Genomic DNA, 15096 nt, shown 5'->3' on the forward strand with positions numbered 1-15096 from the left:
ACATCAGTCACCATGTAGCGAGAGACAGGGCTGGGTAATTTGTGGCTTCTTTCACCCATCTAGCCCCCACCTCACCCCCCTCACTTCGCATCCTGCCTCCCCCATCCTCAAATTGACTGGGCCCGACTGCTGGTCATGCTGTATTACATGGGTTAGATGAAGTAATTATTTCTAGGCCACTGACTTCAAGCAAGATTAATAGTTTTTGAAACGGCCATAATGGAGGGCTGACCCATCGTGACATAAGCATTATTTCAAACTCACCTCCACTCTCATCCCTCTCACCTTTGGGCACCGACGGAGTGTGATTTATACCTGGGCTAATGACCGGGTCCACCCCTCTAACGGTTTTACCGTCACTCCGAGGTCATTGATTTCCTGTCAGAAAAAAAGACGCCAAGTAATTTGAATAATTTTGTTGATGGATACTTCTATGGATTCGTTTCCTAACTGTGGCCGCATTTACACGGCTTGTTTAACCCTTGTGCATGCACTTCGCAAACTATACACATCCACAAAAAATGTGAAAAATGGTATAATCTGCCTTTATAGTCTCTGTGACGTGACGGTTACATTTTAACTGGTCTCTACCGCCACCTACTCTCTTGATCTGAAACACAAGTCGACAAAGAATTTAGTTTTTGATGGCACAGTTTGACCGCCGCTCAATGGAATGTTGCAAAAGTCGCAGGAAAATCAATGTAATAAACCATATTAAAATGCATCTCAAAAATGGTAATTATAATAGTTTTATATGGTCCAAAATTTGGACAATGATGATTTTTGTACACAAAATCTTGCACGTCCAGCTGCAATCACATAGAAATGTCAAAATTGTTGCATTTTGAAATTTTACATGTTTTGATCGTCTACTGAAAATTTCAGCTTCCTAGTGTTGTTTTCCCCATTGATTCTTTTATGATACCATGAGAAATCTAAGGAATTTCCTTTAATTGTAACATCATGCCACAAGGGTTAAGCAAGGATTTGAATTTCAACAAACACAGGGCCACTTTCTCAAGCCGTTCTTCTGCCTTTGGTGCCCAGTGTGAAAGGTCCTGAAACAGAACAGGGGTTATTGACAACAACTTGCAAATTTGCTGGCTTTGGAACTGAATAAGGAAACTGGCAATCCCGTAATGGCGATAGGAAGTCCATCACCTTATTCACAACATAACTCCTAATTAATGCTTAAGTAAATCCTTACGATTGTCCATAAACATCAATCTGTACATCTGTGTGATTACTTTTAGCCATAAGGCCAACAAAGCTATTAAAAAAAGAAAGATCTCTTTTCGTTTTTTAAATCATTGTGGTTAATTGAGCAGCAAATGCCTCCAATTTGTATTTCTAATTATGCACATCCTCAGATTCCCACCATCTGTCCCAGTGTCTTTCCTGGTTTTGCCCCAGTCCTGTGCACCTAAGCTTTGATGGCTAGACAGAGACGATCCAAAGTTGACACTAGGTGGCACTTGGACATCATTTTATCTCATGCCCGCCTCCCCTTTTTTTCCACCCTTTGCTCCACTCTATCTCTTAAGTACACCTCACATGTCAGCGTGTTTTATTTTTATTGGACGGAGGGCAGTGTGTAATGCATTCACCTCCGTTCCTGCCAGCTGTTAAATGCCCCAGAACATGGTCTGGCCAGGCTCCGCCCCGTTAACCCCTCTGATTGGCTGTAATAATTAGCAGAAGTGAACAGTAACTGAGGCGTTCGGCGAGGGACATCGGGAGACTCGTTGATTACGTACGTGACTGAAAACCCGCCATGGCAGCGAGTCCGAGGACCCGGGCATTAATTTTAGGCTTTAATATTAACTTTCGACTTAAACACATGCATGCGGCGCGCCACCAGCAATTACATTTTCAAATGGCTGGGTTTGTAAACCTCCAGCGTGTTAATCTGTCACCATTCAAGCTACTGGGAAAGAGCGAAGAGGATTAAGCCATTCAATTCCTGGTAGAATATTTCCCTTTGTTCAGAATGAGTGAAGGAAAAATAAATAAAGAAACACGTAGACTTGTCAAGCGAGACGACTGGCCCGCAGTCTACTCCGACTTTGGCACTCAGCTAATGCCATTATGGGAAAACCTATCGGCTTCTGAATTCCAGAAAGACAGGATGGCGGTCCTGTAAACAGTCACAAATGTTCCTGGTTGTTAATTCGATATTAATCTTAGGTCACATCATAATGTCAGTCTATCTGGGTTAAACGGATACATGAGATTGAATCAGACCCCTACTAGATGTTCAGTCTGGATTTGTTTTGAGGCACAATTTTTTTCTCGTGGTTTAAGGTGATTGTCAGCATCTGCTTTAACTTTGTAATAATGCTGCAATATATATAAAAAAAAAAGCACGTGCTCATAGTAATAAATAATTCAAGAGTTTGTCCTAGTTGTCCATGAGAAACAGGATATCAATGATAGCAGCGTGGCTTGTCAGTTTGAAAGATAAGCAGATCAAGTATGTTCTTCTTCAAATTAAAATATACTGGGATCTAGCTATGAAAAAAGAAATATATATATATATATATATATGAACACACACATACTGTATATCTTTTGATATAATAGCCTCTGAAATGGCTTCTTCATATGTAGTGTAATTGCGATTCTTAACTTGAAGTCTTTGAATATTTTTAGCAGAAAACACAGAGTAAAATCTGGTGTTTAGCATAAGGTTACAATAGAGTGCATGCTAATTGTTCCAGTTGTCAAGCAATCCGATGCAGTCTTAGCCCTGCATTTACCCTTGACTTGCAACCTCGCTTGGTCGGATTGCACATCATCTTTATCCGAGATGAGGTACTTGACTCTGCTGTGTCACTCGGAGATATAATATGAAGCCAAAAGGACAGAGAGCCTGGAAATCATCGTCATTTGAAGAGGTTGCTTGTCACATGATGGGTTTGATCAGGCAGCGCTGCAGTACACAGAGCTGGGTCTTTGCACTGTCTAACAGTAGTACTGGATTAGAGACACAAGCCACTTCGGCTGTGATCAGTCACTCAGACCTAGAGACATACGGCGGGACTGAAATCCCCCTTTGCGGGTTTTACGGTTTCCTCGTCAAAGCTACTGTATGGAAATGAACAACGCAGCTGCTGACAGTTGATTGTCGGAGACAGTAAACTGCTGGTCTTTGTTAGTATAAGCTATCAGTCCTAAAGTTGCCGAGGCGCGAATTTCTTTACCATCTTATGAAGATAAAAAAACAAAAAATCAGTTTGATAAAAGCAAAAACAATGAGACCGGGAAGGTTTTGGTACTCTACCAAAAAGTGTTCTGAAACAGTCAATCTGATATCAGCCAAAACAGAGCTGCTGACTACGGATTGATTATCTGTTGTTTTGTTACTGAAATTACTGAACACATATTTGTTTTACCTGTAAAACTGATTGTTGTAGTTCTCGAGTTTGGTCTTGGATTCAATATCACTTTCATAGGGTCTCATCTAGAAATTGAAGCCGTTTTTACTTTGCAAACGTATTTTTTTTCTCTTGTGTCTTATCTTTGATATATACGATCTTGGTCTTGTCTCAACCTCTAAAAGTCTCGGTTGACCCCCAAATGTCTTGGTTTTGTCTCTGACTGGACTACAAAAAGTCTTTGTCTTGTCTCAGTCTAAGCCTCAAGAGTCTTGGTCTTGTCTCTGTATCGACCTCCAAAAGACTTGGTCTTGTCTTTGTCTGAATTCAGTTTTGTCTTAATAATGTCTTGGTCTTGCCCTCAGTATTTATTTTTTACTGCAGTGTGCAGATATTTTTTATTGTGCGTCATATTAAATCCCTTTTTCTCCAACTCAAAAATGCTCAAGGTAGTTCCACCAGAACCACCATTCTGTTGTCCTCCATCGACTCTGGACAGTTCAGAATCTTCACCCTCTTAAACTCTCTATTTGCTCTTGTTTTCCTCACCCTCGTATTGAGGCGACCAAGCCTGGGCAGTGAATGGACAGAGAAGGTGATCTTTGGAACCAGTGACCTCAGTCCTCTAGTTCTTCGAGCTGTCCTTGACACCGCCTTTGGGACAATCCTGGAGGACGCCTGTCATCCTTGCTGCAAGGCCTGCATCTCGCCGCAGCCAATTCAACCCACCCCCCTGGGCCCGGGCTCCACTTTGCACAACCATATTGATTTTTTTGGGGAGGCTGCCGAGAGCGGGAGGGAGGAGTCGAGCGAGCTCTCGAAAGGACTGACTTCTCCTTGACACCCCAAGGCACGACGGCCCTGCTTGAACAACTCGGTGGTCGCTCGCTGAAAACGGCTAATCACAGTCTTTCAATCAACTCTGTTTTTCTCTATCCCTCTCGCTGCTCTCTGCCCGACCCCCCTCCCCAGCGCTGAACCCCGCTTGAATACCAAGGGACTCTGTCGGCATTAAAAACGACCATTCCACGTGGAAAACAGCTGACCTCATGAAAGCATGGTGTAATTTGAAGGTGAAAACTAAAAAGCTTTTACCCCCATCGACATAATCGTAATGGAAACATTACTGTCTTGCTGAAAAGTAACAGTTAGGGCAAAGTGGATAACAGGCACGGAGTTGCTGTCAGGGAACCTCTCGAAAGAAACGACTCTTGTGGCAACAAGGTGATAAGTTTGAATCCTGTCGATTCGCTCAAATATGGGGATCGTAGATACACGTTTTTATCTTTCACTGTCGAGGATTTGTACCAGAAGATTTAACAATTTTTTTCTGATGGCAATGAAATAGTTTCGCGCCTCAGTGTTTATAGATAGTGTGACCTATTATGGATGTTTTTTTTCCACTATACAGATTTTTAAACATATAATGTACCATAATATCATTACTGTTTGAAAAATGGCAGAAAATGTTTCCAAGCACCTAGTTTTTGATAAAGAGCATGCTCCTATCTCCCCAAGAAAAATGAAATGTTTTTTTTTTTTAAGGAATACATCGTCACGTCTCTTATATCGCCATCCATTCTTTCTATACCTCATCTCTGGATTTGACGCTAGCTAAAGGTCACATGCAACATATTTCACTGCATTGATGTGTAGATAAATGTGAAATAGATGTTGACACAGTAGACACAGTGAAAAGCACTTAAACAGAGTGGCTGTGCGCCAAGACTGACCCGCGCTTGGCTTTCTGCATCTTTAAATATTTTTGATGAGCTTTTACAGGGCTGTCAGTGTGGCGAATTTTGAAAAACATAAAACAATAGTAATAAACATAACTTTGATGTGTGAATAGTCTGATTCAAAAAGTTATATTCACATGTAATGCTGATTATAAAATGTTGTGTGGATGCTGGTACAAACACAAACGGTTTGATAGTTTGAAATGCTAGCATTTTTAAGCAAATTAAAAATAGAATAATGATCCCGAGGTTTGATTCGAATACCATAGCAATGCAAACAAGGTTGCAATAAAATGACGTGCATGTAGAATGTAGAGAAATATTTTTAAATAAAGAGAATGAACTGTAATAAATGACTAAAGTTTCACCGGTTCAATATCATTCAGATCGCAACTTTTTGGAAAATAATTTTCTCAAGCCATCCAAAAATATTACTAAACCCTGGAACAAAAATGCTGAATTTGCATCATCGGAGATTGTTGAAATTGCTGAAGACACAATGAGGGTCAGGTAAAAGTTTTTCTCAGCCATCGTGCCAGAAATGGAAGTATCCTTGGATGATTGAAAAAGCAGTAAAAGCAAATGTATGTCCAGGGGAGAAATGTACCGTACGGATGTTTGATGTTCGAGGTGCAATAATGAGTTTTGGCTCTAAGCATGGTGTGACCTTTTTTCAAACTGGTGTGGGCACTGTACTCGCAGCGCTCGGTACGTGTGAGGTTCCATGAGTGGGAATCTAATTAATGACCGGCAGTGGTCCCCCCTGCCTCCCACTGGTCCGGTAATGTGTGCAGATTGGTGTTATAAACAGGGCGTGAAAGGTCTGCCCAGCATCGGCCCGGAATGACTGGCCCTCTTGTTCAAGGAGATGGATGGAAATGCTCTAATATTAATGATCACGTTCCCCCCGCCGACGTGCGGAATGATCAACGCGGCCGCCGTCCGCTAACAACAATTAACAGTCAGAGTCAGCCTGTTTGCCATTTGTCACCGTGAACCTGTGTTCTCGCTGTTCAGAACAGAATTTAAAAATGATTGACTGCTCTTTTTTTCTTCATATGAAAGCATCGTTCAACAAAATTCGTGGGTACAGTATGTGTGCCTGAGTATTCAATACCCTTAAGTTCTGGTGTTCTTCTTTTAAGGGGACAAACTATTTTATGTTGCGCTTTATAGGATTATTTGATTATTTTTGATAAGTAATTCATCGTACAGATATCGCTTGCAGTTTAAAAATTGTCTAAATACTCAATGTTTGCCTCTCAAACTTTAGAACGAGTATTTTTAGATTTAGATGGGGTTTCATGGAAACAGGACTGATAACCATATATCTTAAGAGTATAAGCCACGCATAAAAAACGCAGCAGCAAAAATTTTTTGAACAATTTTTGTCAAGGATAAGACACACTGGACTATAAACCGATGGAAATCGATGCTCTTCAGATTAATTGATTATTGAAATTATCCTTAGTTGAAGCCCCAGTGGTATGTATTTGATAACAGTAGAAAGTAAATATTTATTAAGTGGACATTAGAGGGTGTTGATGAACATATTACTTTGAGGACTTCATACAGTTTTTGAGCATTTGAGTCCAACAGTAACATGAAGAATGTTGATTGAACTACCACAATCCAAGTACTTTTAGTAAATGACTTCCGGACTGAAAATGGGGTTGAAAAACAAAAATAACATAACTAAAACTAAGGGTTTCAAACCCTAATATGGGTAATGGTGCGAAGGTGAAAAGCACATTTAATTCTATAGATTGGCCTGGTAGCATCCATCTGATCAGCGGCAATCTCATTTATATTCATAAGTTAGTCCTGGTCCAAATTATGCCAACTGTTAGTTACACATTACAGGTGGTGGTTCAACACCCATCACATTCCAGTGAGTCATTTATCACTTTGCCAAGTTACCCATCACACCGAGTTCTACACCCTTGCCAAGAATTTGATAGCCGTATGTCACTCGGCTCCAAACAACATTGTTTACAATTACGTCTGTGTATGCCGGTGCTTGGTCTTTAAATTTTGTACTCGAAAACTACTACTTGTTATTCACGCCGTGCGATTTCTTTGTACCAATCTAGTCTGTGTATGTTTTGCTGGCATTTGACTGTGACAGCCCCACATGTTTATATGTTCAGCAGGTTCTAAAACGTCTTAGGTCATGCCCTAGCTTCTAAACAGCAGACTAAATGGACACCCTTCATCACACATTTGCAGCTCTGCAAATGTTTAATCCAGCTCAAAATGCACCGAGCCACATTTTTTTGGTATCGGTTACAACAGTGAGACTAAGGGTAAGACACAAAGTAGATCTTTATTCGTAGTTTCAGGGATTATCGTGCATTCTTAGGTGTTTGTTACAGCAGTGACGCTGATTCAGGGTAAGACACAAATGAGATTTTTAGTCGGCGTTTCAGCGATTATTGCTTCTATCTTGAATCGTTGTCATATTGGCACACAATATGTTAAATAAATGAGTTATTAAAGTCTGTGAATGTTTGGTTGTTCTCTGATTTTGTTAGCACATAGAATCTCAGCTGGGTATGGACGTGTGGACCTGACAATGGGGATCAAACAATTTCAATGTCAAACTTGTAAAGCTAAATGCTAAAAACATATTTGTTCCCATAATTGTACATTTTCTGGTAGTCAACACATCGTAGCGTTATGAGAACAAATAATATGTTCGGAGCATTCAAACACGTACGTTCATTATATTTTTTAGTATGTTTGTACATATTTGTAAATAAATTTGAACATATGTACACGTTCATTCAAACATATTTGAAAAGTAGTTCTGAACATACTTCTTAATACATTCAAGCTTATTCGCTAGTCAAAAATGTTTACCCCACGTTGGCAGCTCCGCGATTCAGTAGCAGGGCCTTTCCTTTGTCGAGATTGCCCATAGGTCTAACATTAGAAAATCATGCATTTATTGTACAAGTTCCACTTTATATCATCCCTCATTGATTTCAAAGTTCCAATATGCAATCAAAGCTTTTAGAGACTTTTGTCACACACACAAAAATGTGTGCAGATGGTGGATGGCCACTGACCTTCTCTGTTCTCTGAGTTGCTTGACACCAGCTGGCTACATTCTGCGATCCGGTGCCAAATGGACCCAGTAGGAAGCGCCTTTGATGCGAGCGGGCAGCCCCTCTGATTCGTTCTTCAGTTTTACAGCTCACTTGTCAAAACTGTTGATTCACCGTCACTTTTGCACAAGACGAGTGCTTTCTAAAACGGGTGCCACACAAGCACCAATGGTGTTGCTGTCCAAACACAGCGTTCCTTTACGCAGCTGTCTCTCACATCGCGTCACCTCTCTAGCTTTCTTTAGATGGTCCGAAGTGACATCATCCCTTGATTTCTGCATTTGCCTTCTGTCTTACTGAGAGGTATTTGGACAACAAGGTGGAGCTGGAGCGGAGTCAGGGCAAGCTTGAGCCAAAAACTATAAGTCACTGACCCAACGTGATAAAGGGTGTATGCCAGGCAAATACCATTTTTTTCCAATAGATTGTGATTTCTGATAGATAGTTGCCTCACAAAAAGTGCTGTAGTTTATGGTTGCTGACCATACCCATGTGTTTGGTTTCCTTCCATAGACTACAATAATTAGAATGTCCCATAGACTGCAATAATTTAAAGTACTGATAGGTTGTCCAAAGCGTACAATGCCATCGTTTAAACTTTTTGCGGTTATCTTCTGATCTGTTTCGGGTCAGGATAATAGTGTTTAATGTTTCCTCTGCTAGCTATTTCAAAGGTAAGAATCTTATTTACATACCACCAATTCATATTAGAAGCCATATGACGTTCTATGGGGACCAGGTTTCAAACGCCAAGTTTAAAAAGTACTGAAAGCTAAAGCCCCTGTGCCACTGACGATCGAACCAGTGTTGCATCCTTCAGGGTCCTTCAAGGTCTCACATGTTCACCAAAAGTTCATTTTGAAACAGATGTAATGGTTCTTGACAAGAATGTCTGAAGAAATTACTAAGAACAATTGGTGGATGTTTTAAGGCCTTTAACAAAATATGACGAACCCTTGACATGAACACATGTTTGCTATGCCATTGCAAACACTTGCATTGTAATTCAGGTTTGGGGAAGTTGGGCCTTCACAAGTGAAAATATAATAAAAGCTTTTATTGGTTTTATAGTCATTCGGACTTTGGGTTGCCACTTTGGCGAGGAGAGACTACTCACCTCTTTGTAACTGTCCATGTCTGCCCAGTCGTCGTGGTAACAGAACTTTATTCATCGCTGGCACCAGAGTTCCACCAGAGTCATGAGTACCAGCTAATTTTCATGAAACAGGATCACTTCTTCATTGTATGGAGGCATAATTTAAAGATGTATTTCTGATTTCAGCTAGCCTACCAAAAAAGGCGTAAAGTGTTAAAATTCTTGATCATTGGTGATGATGTAACACGGGAATTTGAAAAACAAATGACAAATTATGTAGTTTCGGAACTATTTCACTCTTGAGGTTCTATGATACTATAACGCTATTTGGTAGAGCAATGAAGACAACCTGTCTCAACAAAGTACGAGTAATGAACTAGTGTGTCAATTCTACTTATGAAGTCATCCCCGGGTCTAATTCTAGCATGTTTTTGCTCTTCATGATGTATTCGTTAGATTAAGGCAAACCAGATGAGATTGACTTGTCCTCCCACAGAAAGCACTCAACATCCAGTGTGTTCAACCGTACCCGCGACTTACTCCAAAGGCTTTTTATCCTTTAAAGAGGCCCAGCTATCTGGCTATTCTCAGCTGTCGATGCCAAAAACCGGACATTAATCTACTCTGAAAGCTTTGAAGAAAGTGTCCACTTATATGTCACAGATGGGTGGGAGAAATATTAAATTAATATATGAATGGTACAAAATGTGATATCTCTTATGGGCTCGGATCAAAGAAAACCAATTGAGTCCTATTCTACCTAATATGTTTTTCTGTGATAAACAGTCCGGCTGAAGGGATAATCCCATCAAGCAAGCGAGAGATTAAAAAAGGAGGGAGGAAAAAAAAAACACATCTGATATATCACTCAGCGCAGAGACGGTTGGCATGGCTACCGTGAAGCATTATTATTGGATTGGTAATCTCGCTTCTTGGGTTCTTTTTGTGTGATTTTCCTTCCATAGTCAGGTGCTTACATCAAGGCCGCGCAGAGAGACATGCTGGTTCTCTGGTTTAAAAAGTCTTGAGTCCATCCAGTGGCAACTTCTTTCTTTTGCGTGGAATTTGTGAGCGGCTTGATGTATTTGACGCGTGCGTGACAGCCACTCGGCGTTGCACCGTCTGCTAGTCCTGACCGCACGCTGCTTCTAAGTCGCAAAATGAAAGCACACTTTGGTGCCTCTGTACACATTTCACAGACCGAGAGTTATATATGCATACAGTCTGTGTGCGCACACAAAAGGATACACATGCAACACCGGCTCACCGCCTCACCTTCATACCGTCAGCTTCTGTCACGAGGCGGAATTTGACACAGACGAATGTGTGTCAAGTTGTCAGTTCTCTTCCAAACGGCCTTTGAACGTACTTCGGCCATGAATAGTGCATGTTGTTTTGTTTTTCAAGAATCAAACTGTCTTTGAGTCAGCTTCGTTTTTTTTTTTTTTTCCCGACCTGCACACTCATGTGCATCCTTTAAGAAAACTGTCAGCATGCGTGATGTTGTTCAGCCGTAGAAGATTCAGCCCTGAAGGTGAACCAAGCTGCTAAAACAATCCTACACCATTTTTACTGGTTTCTTTTTAGTGTCATCTGTTGCATTCCTTTCAAGGCGATAACCTCAACTTCTCAAATACTTGCAGAACATTTTAGTGACATATTAGAATGAAATTTCCAAAGTCAAACCAAATCGGTTTGTATTTACCGGTCAACCCCTTACTTGTGTCCATTCAGATCAAATATAGTGGGAAGATTTCATTTCGCCATGTGACATTTCTTGAGTGGACAAGCTTCCAAAATATAAAATTTGTCAAGTAGTGTCTAAATCAGTGCATGTAGTGCATCTTGCACGACGACTTTCAGGTCATAAACTTCTTTAAAATTCTGCTTGAACTAGCTTTAAGACATTCTACTTGGAGGTTTTACTGTTTTACATCCTTACACGAGTACACCAGGTATTTTCCAACACCAGGTTGGATGAAATATGTAGTATCAATGCCTATATAGTATATACAAGTTGAGTTTTCCTTAAACCGTTTCCAAGTTTCGAAGAGTGATGTATGAGCCTTTCATGTAGGACGTTCAAATGATGTAAAAAGCCAGATGGGCAGCTGCAGGTCAAGCATGAGCTCTGAACCCAACTATGAACACACCATGTACAAAAGGTGTATAGACATATATATATATATTCATCCCTGTCATTGTTGGATTTACGGATGAAATGTGGAATGTGAACCAATGAAAGGTACTCTGATTCCTTGAAACGGTTGATCGTTGTTTTTTTTTCTTTTCGTCTGCAAAGGTTGGTGAGAAATGATCTACAGAGGTCAACTGGCAGCCTTCACTAAATCATAAAAAAGTCACATGTGGATAAAAATTAATGATGGTCTCTATCTCGTATATGTGATACAATGTTTTATTTTAATTTCAAGTCACTTAACACTAAACACAGAATAGTTTTCACAGAATAGACTTCTTATTTTACAATTCGTATTGTTGTGAAGAACACCTACTGAGGTACCATCAAATTGTTTTCATAAGTATAGCCTTTTTGTTTTACAGAAGAGGAGGTTACTTCAGGAGTTGGGAGACCAAAAGATTCCCTTTAGAGGGCCTTCTGATCAGGGCTTTCAGCAACTGGTAAGTCGGCACCATTGCTTTCTTAAGCTCCCACAATCCACTTTTTAAAAAAGCCTTCATTTTTGACTGAATTGTAATGAGGATTGTGCTACAGAACTAGATAATATGCAGTTTAGTCTTGTATGACAATCTGTCGTACGTCTTCCTCAGTGGGACTCCAGTTACTCCGGCCTGGTTCTGAGGAGAGCCTGTTCATTGCCTGCCGAGCTCCACTGCAGAGTCCAGGCCGCTCTGCTCACCCTGCGCAAGAGGGGCTGCCTCTTAAGGGATCTGGTCCGGGTTCGGGACCGGGACGTCTTTACATCGGTGTCGCGGGCTTTGCTGGGTGAGCCGGGCCATACCTACCGCTACCTGGACACTAGGCTCTTTGCCATCCCCTGGCACAGCGAGGACACCGAGGTCAAAGGGCAAAACTGTTGCGACCCGGGTCTAAGGGCAGCCTGCAAAGCTTTGTGGGAGCTCAACAGCTTCTTCTGTTTGGACGTGTCTCAACTAAAAGAAGGAGACAGGTTAGCACAATGTGCAAAGGCGTTTCAGGAGACTGAGGCCAAGGCAAGCGATGATGCCGACGTGGAGTCCAAACACAGCGAGGACTCCAGGAACAGTGAAGGAGCCGACTCGGAGTCCAGGCAAAGCGAGGAGGGGGATACCGAGTCCAAGCACAGCGAGGAGTGGGACGTGGAGTCCAAACACAGCGACGAAGGCTGTTCAGTTTCAAAAAGGGAAGGCGAGTGGGAGACTGCGTCCAAACACAGTAGTGAGGAAGGAGAATCCTCACAAGGCAAGTCGGCCGATGTCGGGTTGGAGCACAGTGAAGGAAAATGTCCCACCTCGGCGCTCAAGACTGCTGCCGTCCCGCCAGCAGGAGGCCGAGGGGAGCTCCACGTGGCTCATCTCAAGCATAGCCTCTCTGATTACCACATTGAGGACAAGGGTGAACCAGTGAGTTGTTCTGAGCCCAGCCCGCTGCGGGAATTCACCGGATCAGTCAAGTTCAATGTCACCTTACTCAACTACATGGACCCGGCAGCCATGAGCCAGCTCAAAGAGGAGCCCTATTACGGCATGGGGAAAATGGCCGTGGGCTGGCACCACGACGAGAACCTGATCAGTCGCTCGCCGGTGGCTGTTTACAGCTACAGCTGCCACGACGACAAAGGTAAGTGTCATTGTGTTCTAATTAGACAGGACACTTTAATCTACATCCCATCGGGCCGGCGATGAGATCCATCACAACAATAACCCGTCAACTTATCTGCGTCGCTTTCAAGTGGATCAAAATGCTGCTAACCTTACGTGTTGCGGCACCCGGCAGCATCTGTAGATGGCGGCCTCCGGCGCAGCCGCCATCAGATTCATCTGCGCGATAGTGTCAGGGCATTAGCAAATGTCATCAGTGGCTCGCTGCTGACAGCCTTATCGTCAGATCACAGACATCGGTATCCAAGTTCAATGGCGCAGCCTTTAACAAACAGGCCTTATCTCACACGCCGCATCTCATCTAAATCATTTCCCCGAGAAATGATCAATGCGCAATTATCTGATAGGAAATAATGAACCTCGCTTTGATAAGTGTTTCTCAACTGTACTGGATGGATAAAATCCCATCTCCTAAGCATGGGATTTGCGCTATCTAAGGAGCTGATAGTATTCGCTGATTGACTTTAGCATCTCCACCAGAGAGGTTTGCTTTCTGGAGCACACACAAAGCAATTTACGGATGAGCGAGGCGGCCGTGGTGAATAGTTGGTCTTGTTTGCTGACAAAGTAGGTATAGTTTAGTTTGACAGGTAAAATTGTTGCTGTCTATGTTTGTTTGTTTTTTTTACAAGGTTCCTGCTTTATAGAACTCTATAGTCCTAGGACATGCATAAATTAAACCCGCACACTGCCAGCTCATGCATGTGTCTGCTGTTGTGTTTGTCTTCATAACATAGCATAGTTAATAGCACTCCACCCAAACTCATAAAATATTTTTTGCAAAGGCCATGATGTCCTCGACTGCACCTCTTGACTTGTAGGTTAGCTCGAATGAGTCAAAAGGTGTAAAATTAATTGATTAATTGACATCTGTTTTAACAATCGAATAGGTTAAAAAAACATTAAAAAGATCCAATTTTAGCCTCTCAGCAATAATTATTCTAATTTCTGTAGTACTACATGAAATTTGATTTAGCTTTCGTATTGAATCAAAATGCCATTTGAATTAACTTTTGAAAAGCAATGACCGAACCAGTAATAGAATCAGTTTTGAAATGTACATTGAATGAGTACATTAAATGAGAAAAAAAATGGTTTTGTACAATACTCCACTATCATGCAAAATAAATTACATCTGATGATTCGATTAATCGATAATAAAATCAATACAATAACTTATTACAAGAATATGCAATAGTGGCAACCCTATAGAAAACAGCTGAGTTTTAATTAGTCATTATCTGAGGCCTAAGCAACTTAGATATAATTTGCACTGGCAAAATGGGCTCCTATAAGATGGATAAAAACCTATGGTTTTTGTTGCTTGATTCATATTGAATTCTATCATATATATAATATATATATATATATATATATATATATATATATATATATATATATATCTATATATATATATATATATATATATATATATATATATCATATATATATCTATCTATCTATATATATATATATATCTATATATATATATATATATTTATATATATATATATATATATATATATATATATATATATTATATTGTCCATTGAGAGGTTGCCACTTGACAACTGCACAGGCCTGACGGGCAAAAGACTGCAATGGCTACAGTTACAAGTCTGTAAGCAAGTCAAAGTCCAACTCGAGTGAATCGGGTGTGACGTCAAACATGGTCCGCAGCTGGTTTTCCTTCACTGGGGTGTCGTAAGCAGGAACACCTGCCCGCTTCAACCATTCGCCACGGCCCATTTCCATTTGGACCTTCCACACATTGCGGCCTAACACCTCGCCACACTTTGCAGCTGCGTCTCTTCCAGACTGCCGAGACCAAAGTCTGACCAGAGCATTATTCCGGTGGTTGAGTCGGAGCATTCCCGGGACCAAGATGACGAAATAAAACTCTTTTAACCGTAAGGCCTCTCCATGTTTCCAGG

The 15096-nt window shown here is 41.2% G+C and overlaps 1 protein-coding gene across 1 annotated transcript in view; it reads left to right on the forward strand.

Moving 5' to 3' along the window:
• fto (FTO alpha-ketoglutarate dependent dioxygenase) overlaps positions 1-15096 on the forward strand; it is a 141641-nt gene that overhangs the window by 14555 nt on the left and 111990 nt on the right. The window contains exons 2-3 of the mRNA XM_088413839.1: positions 11885-11962; positions 12113-13121. Coding sequence (XP_088269965.1) covers positions 11885-11962; positions 12113-13121 — 1087 coding nt within the window. The remainder of the gene's footprint in view (positions 1-11884; positions 11963-12112; positions 13122-15096) is intronic.

The sequence above is a fragment of the Hippichthys cyanospilos genome, chromosome 4, assembly GCF_059441005.1.
Source record: "Hippichthys cyanospilos isolate Australia breed blue-spotted pipefish chromosome 4, RoL_Hcya_1.0, whole genome shotgun sequence".
Classification (NCBI taxonomy): Eukaryota; Metazoa; Chordata; class Actinopteri; order Syngnathiformes; family Syngnathidae; genus Hippichthys; species Hippichthys cyanospilos.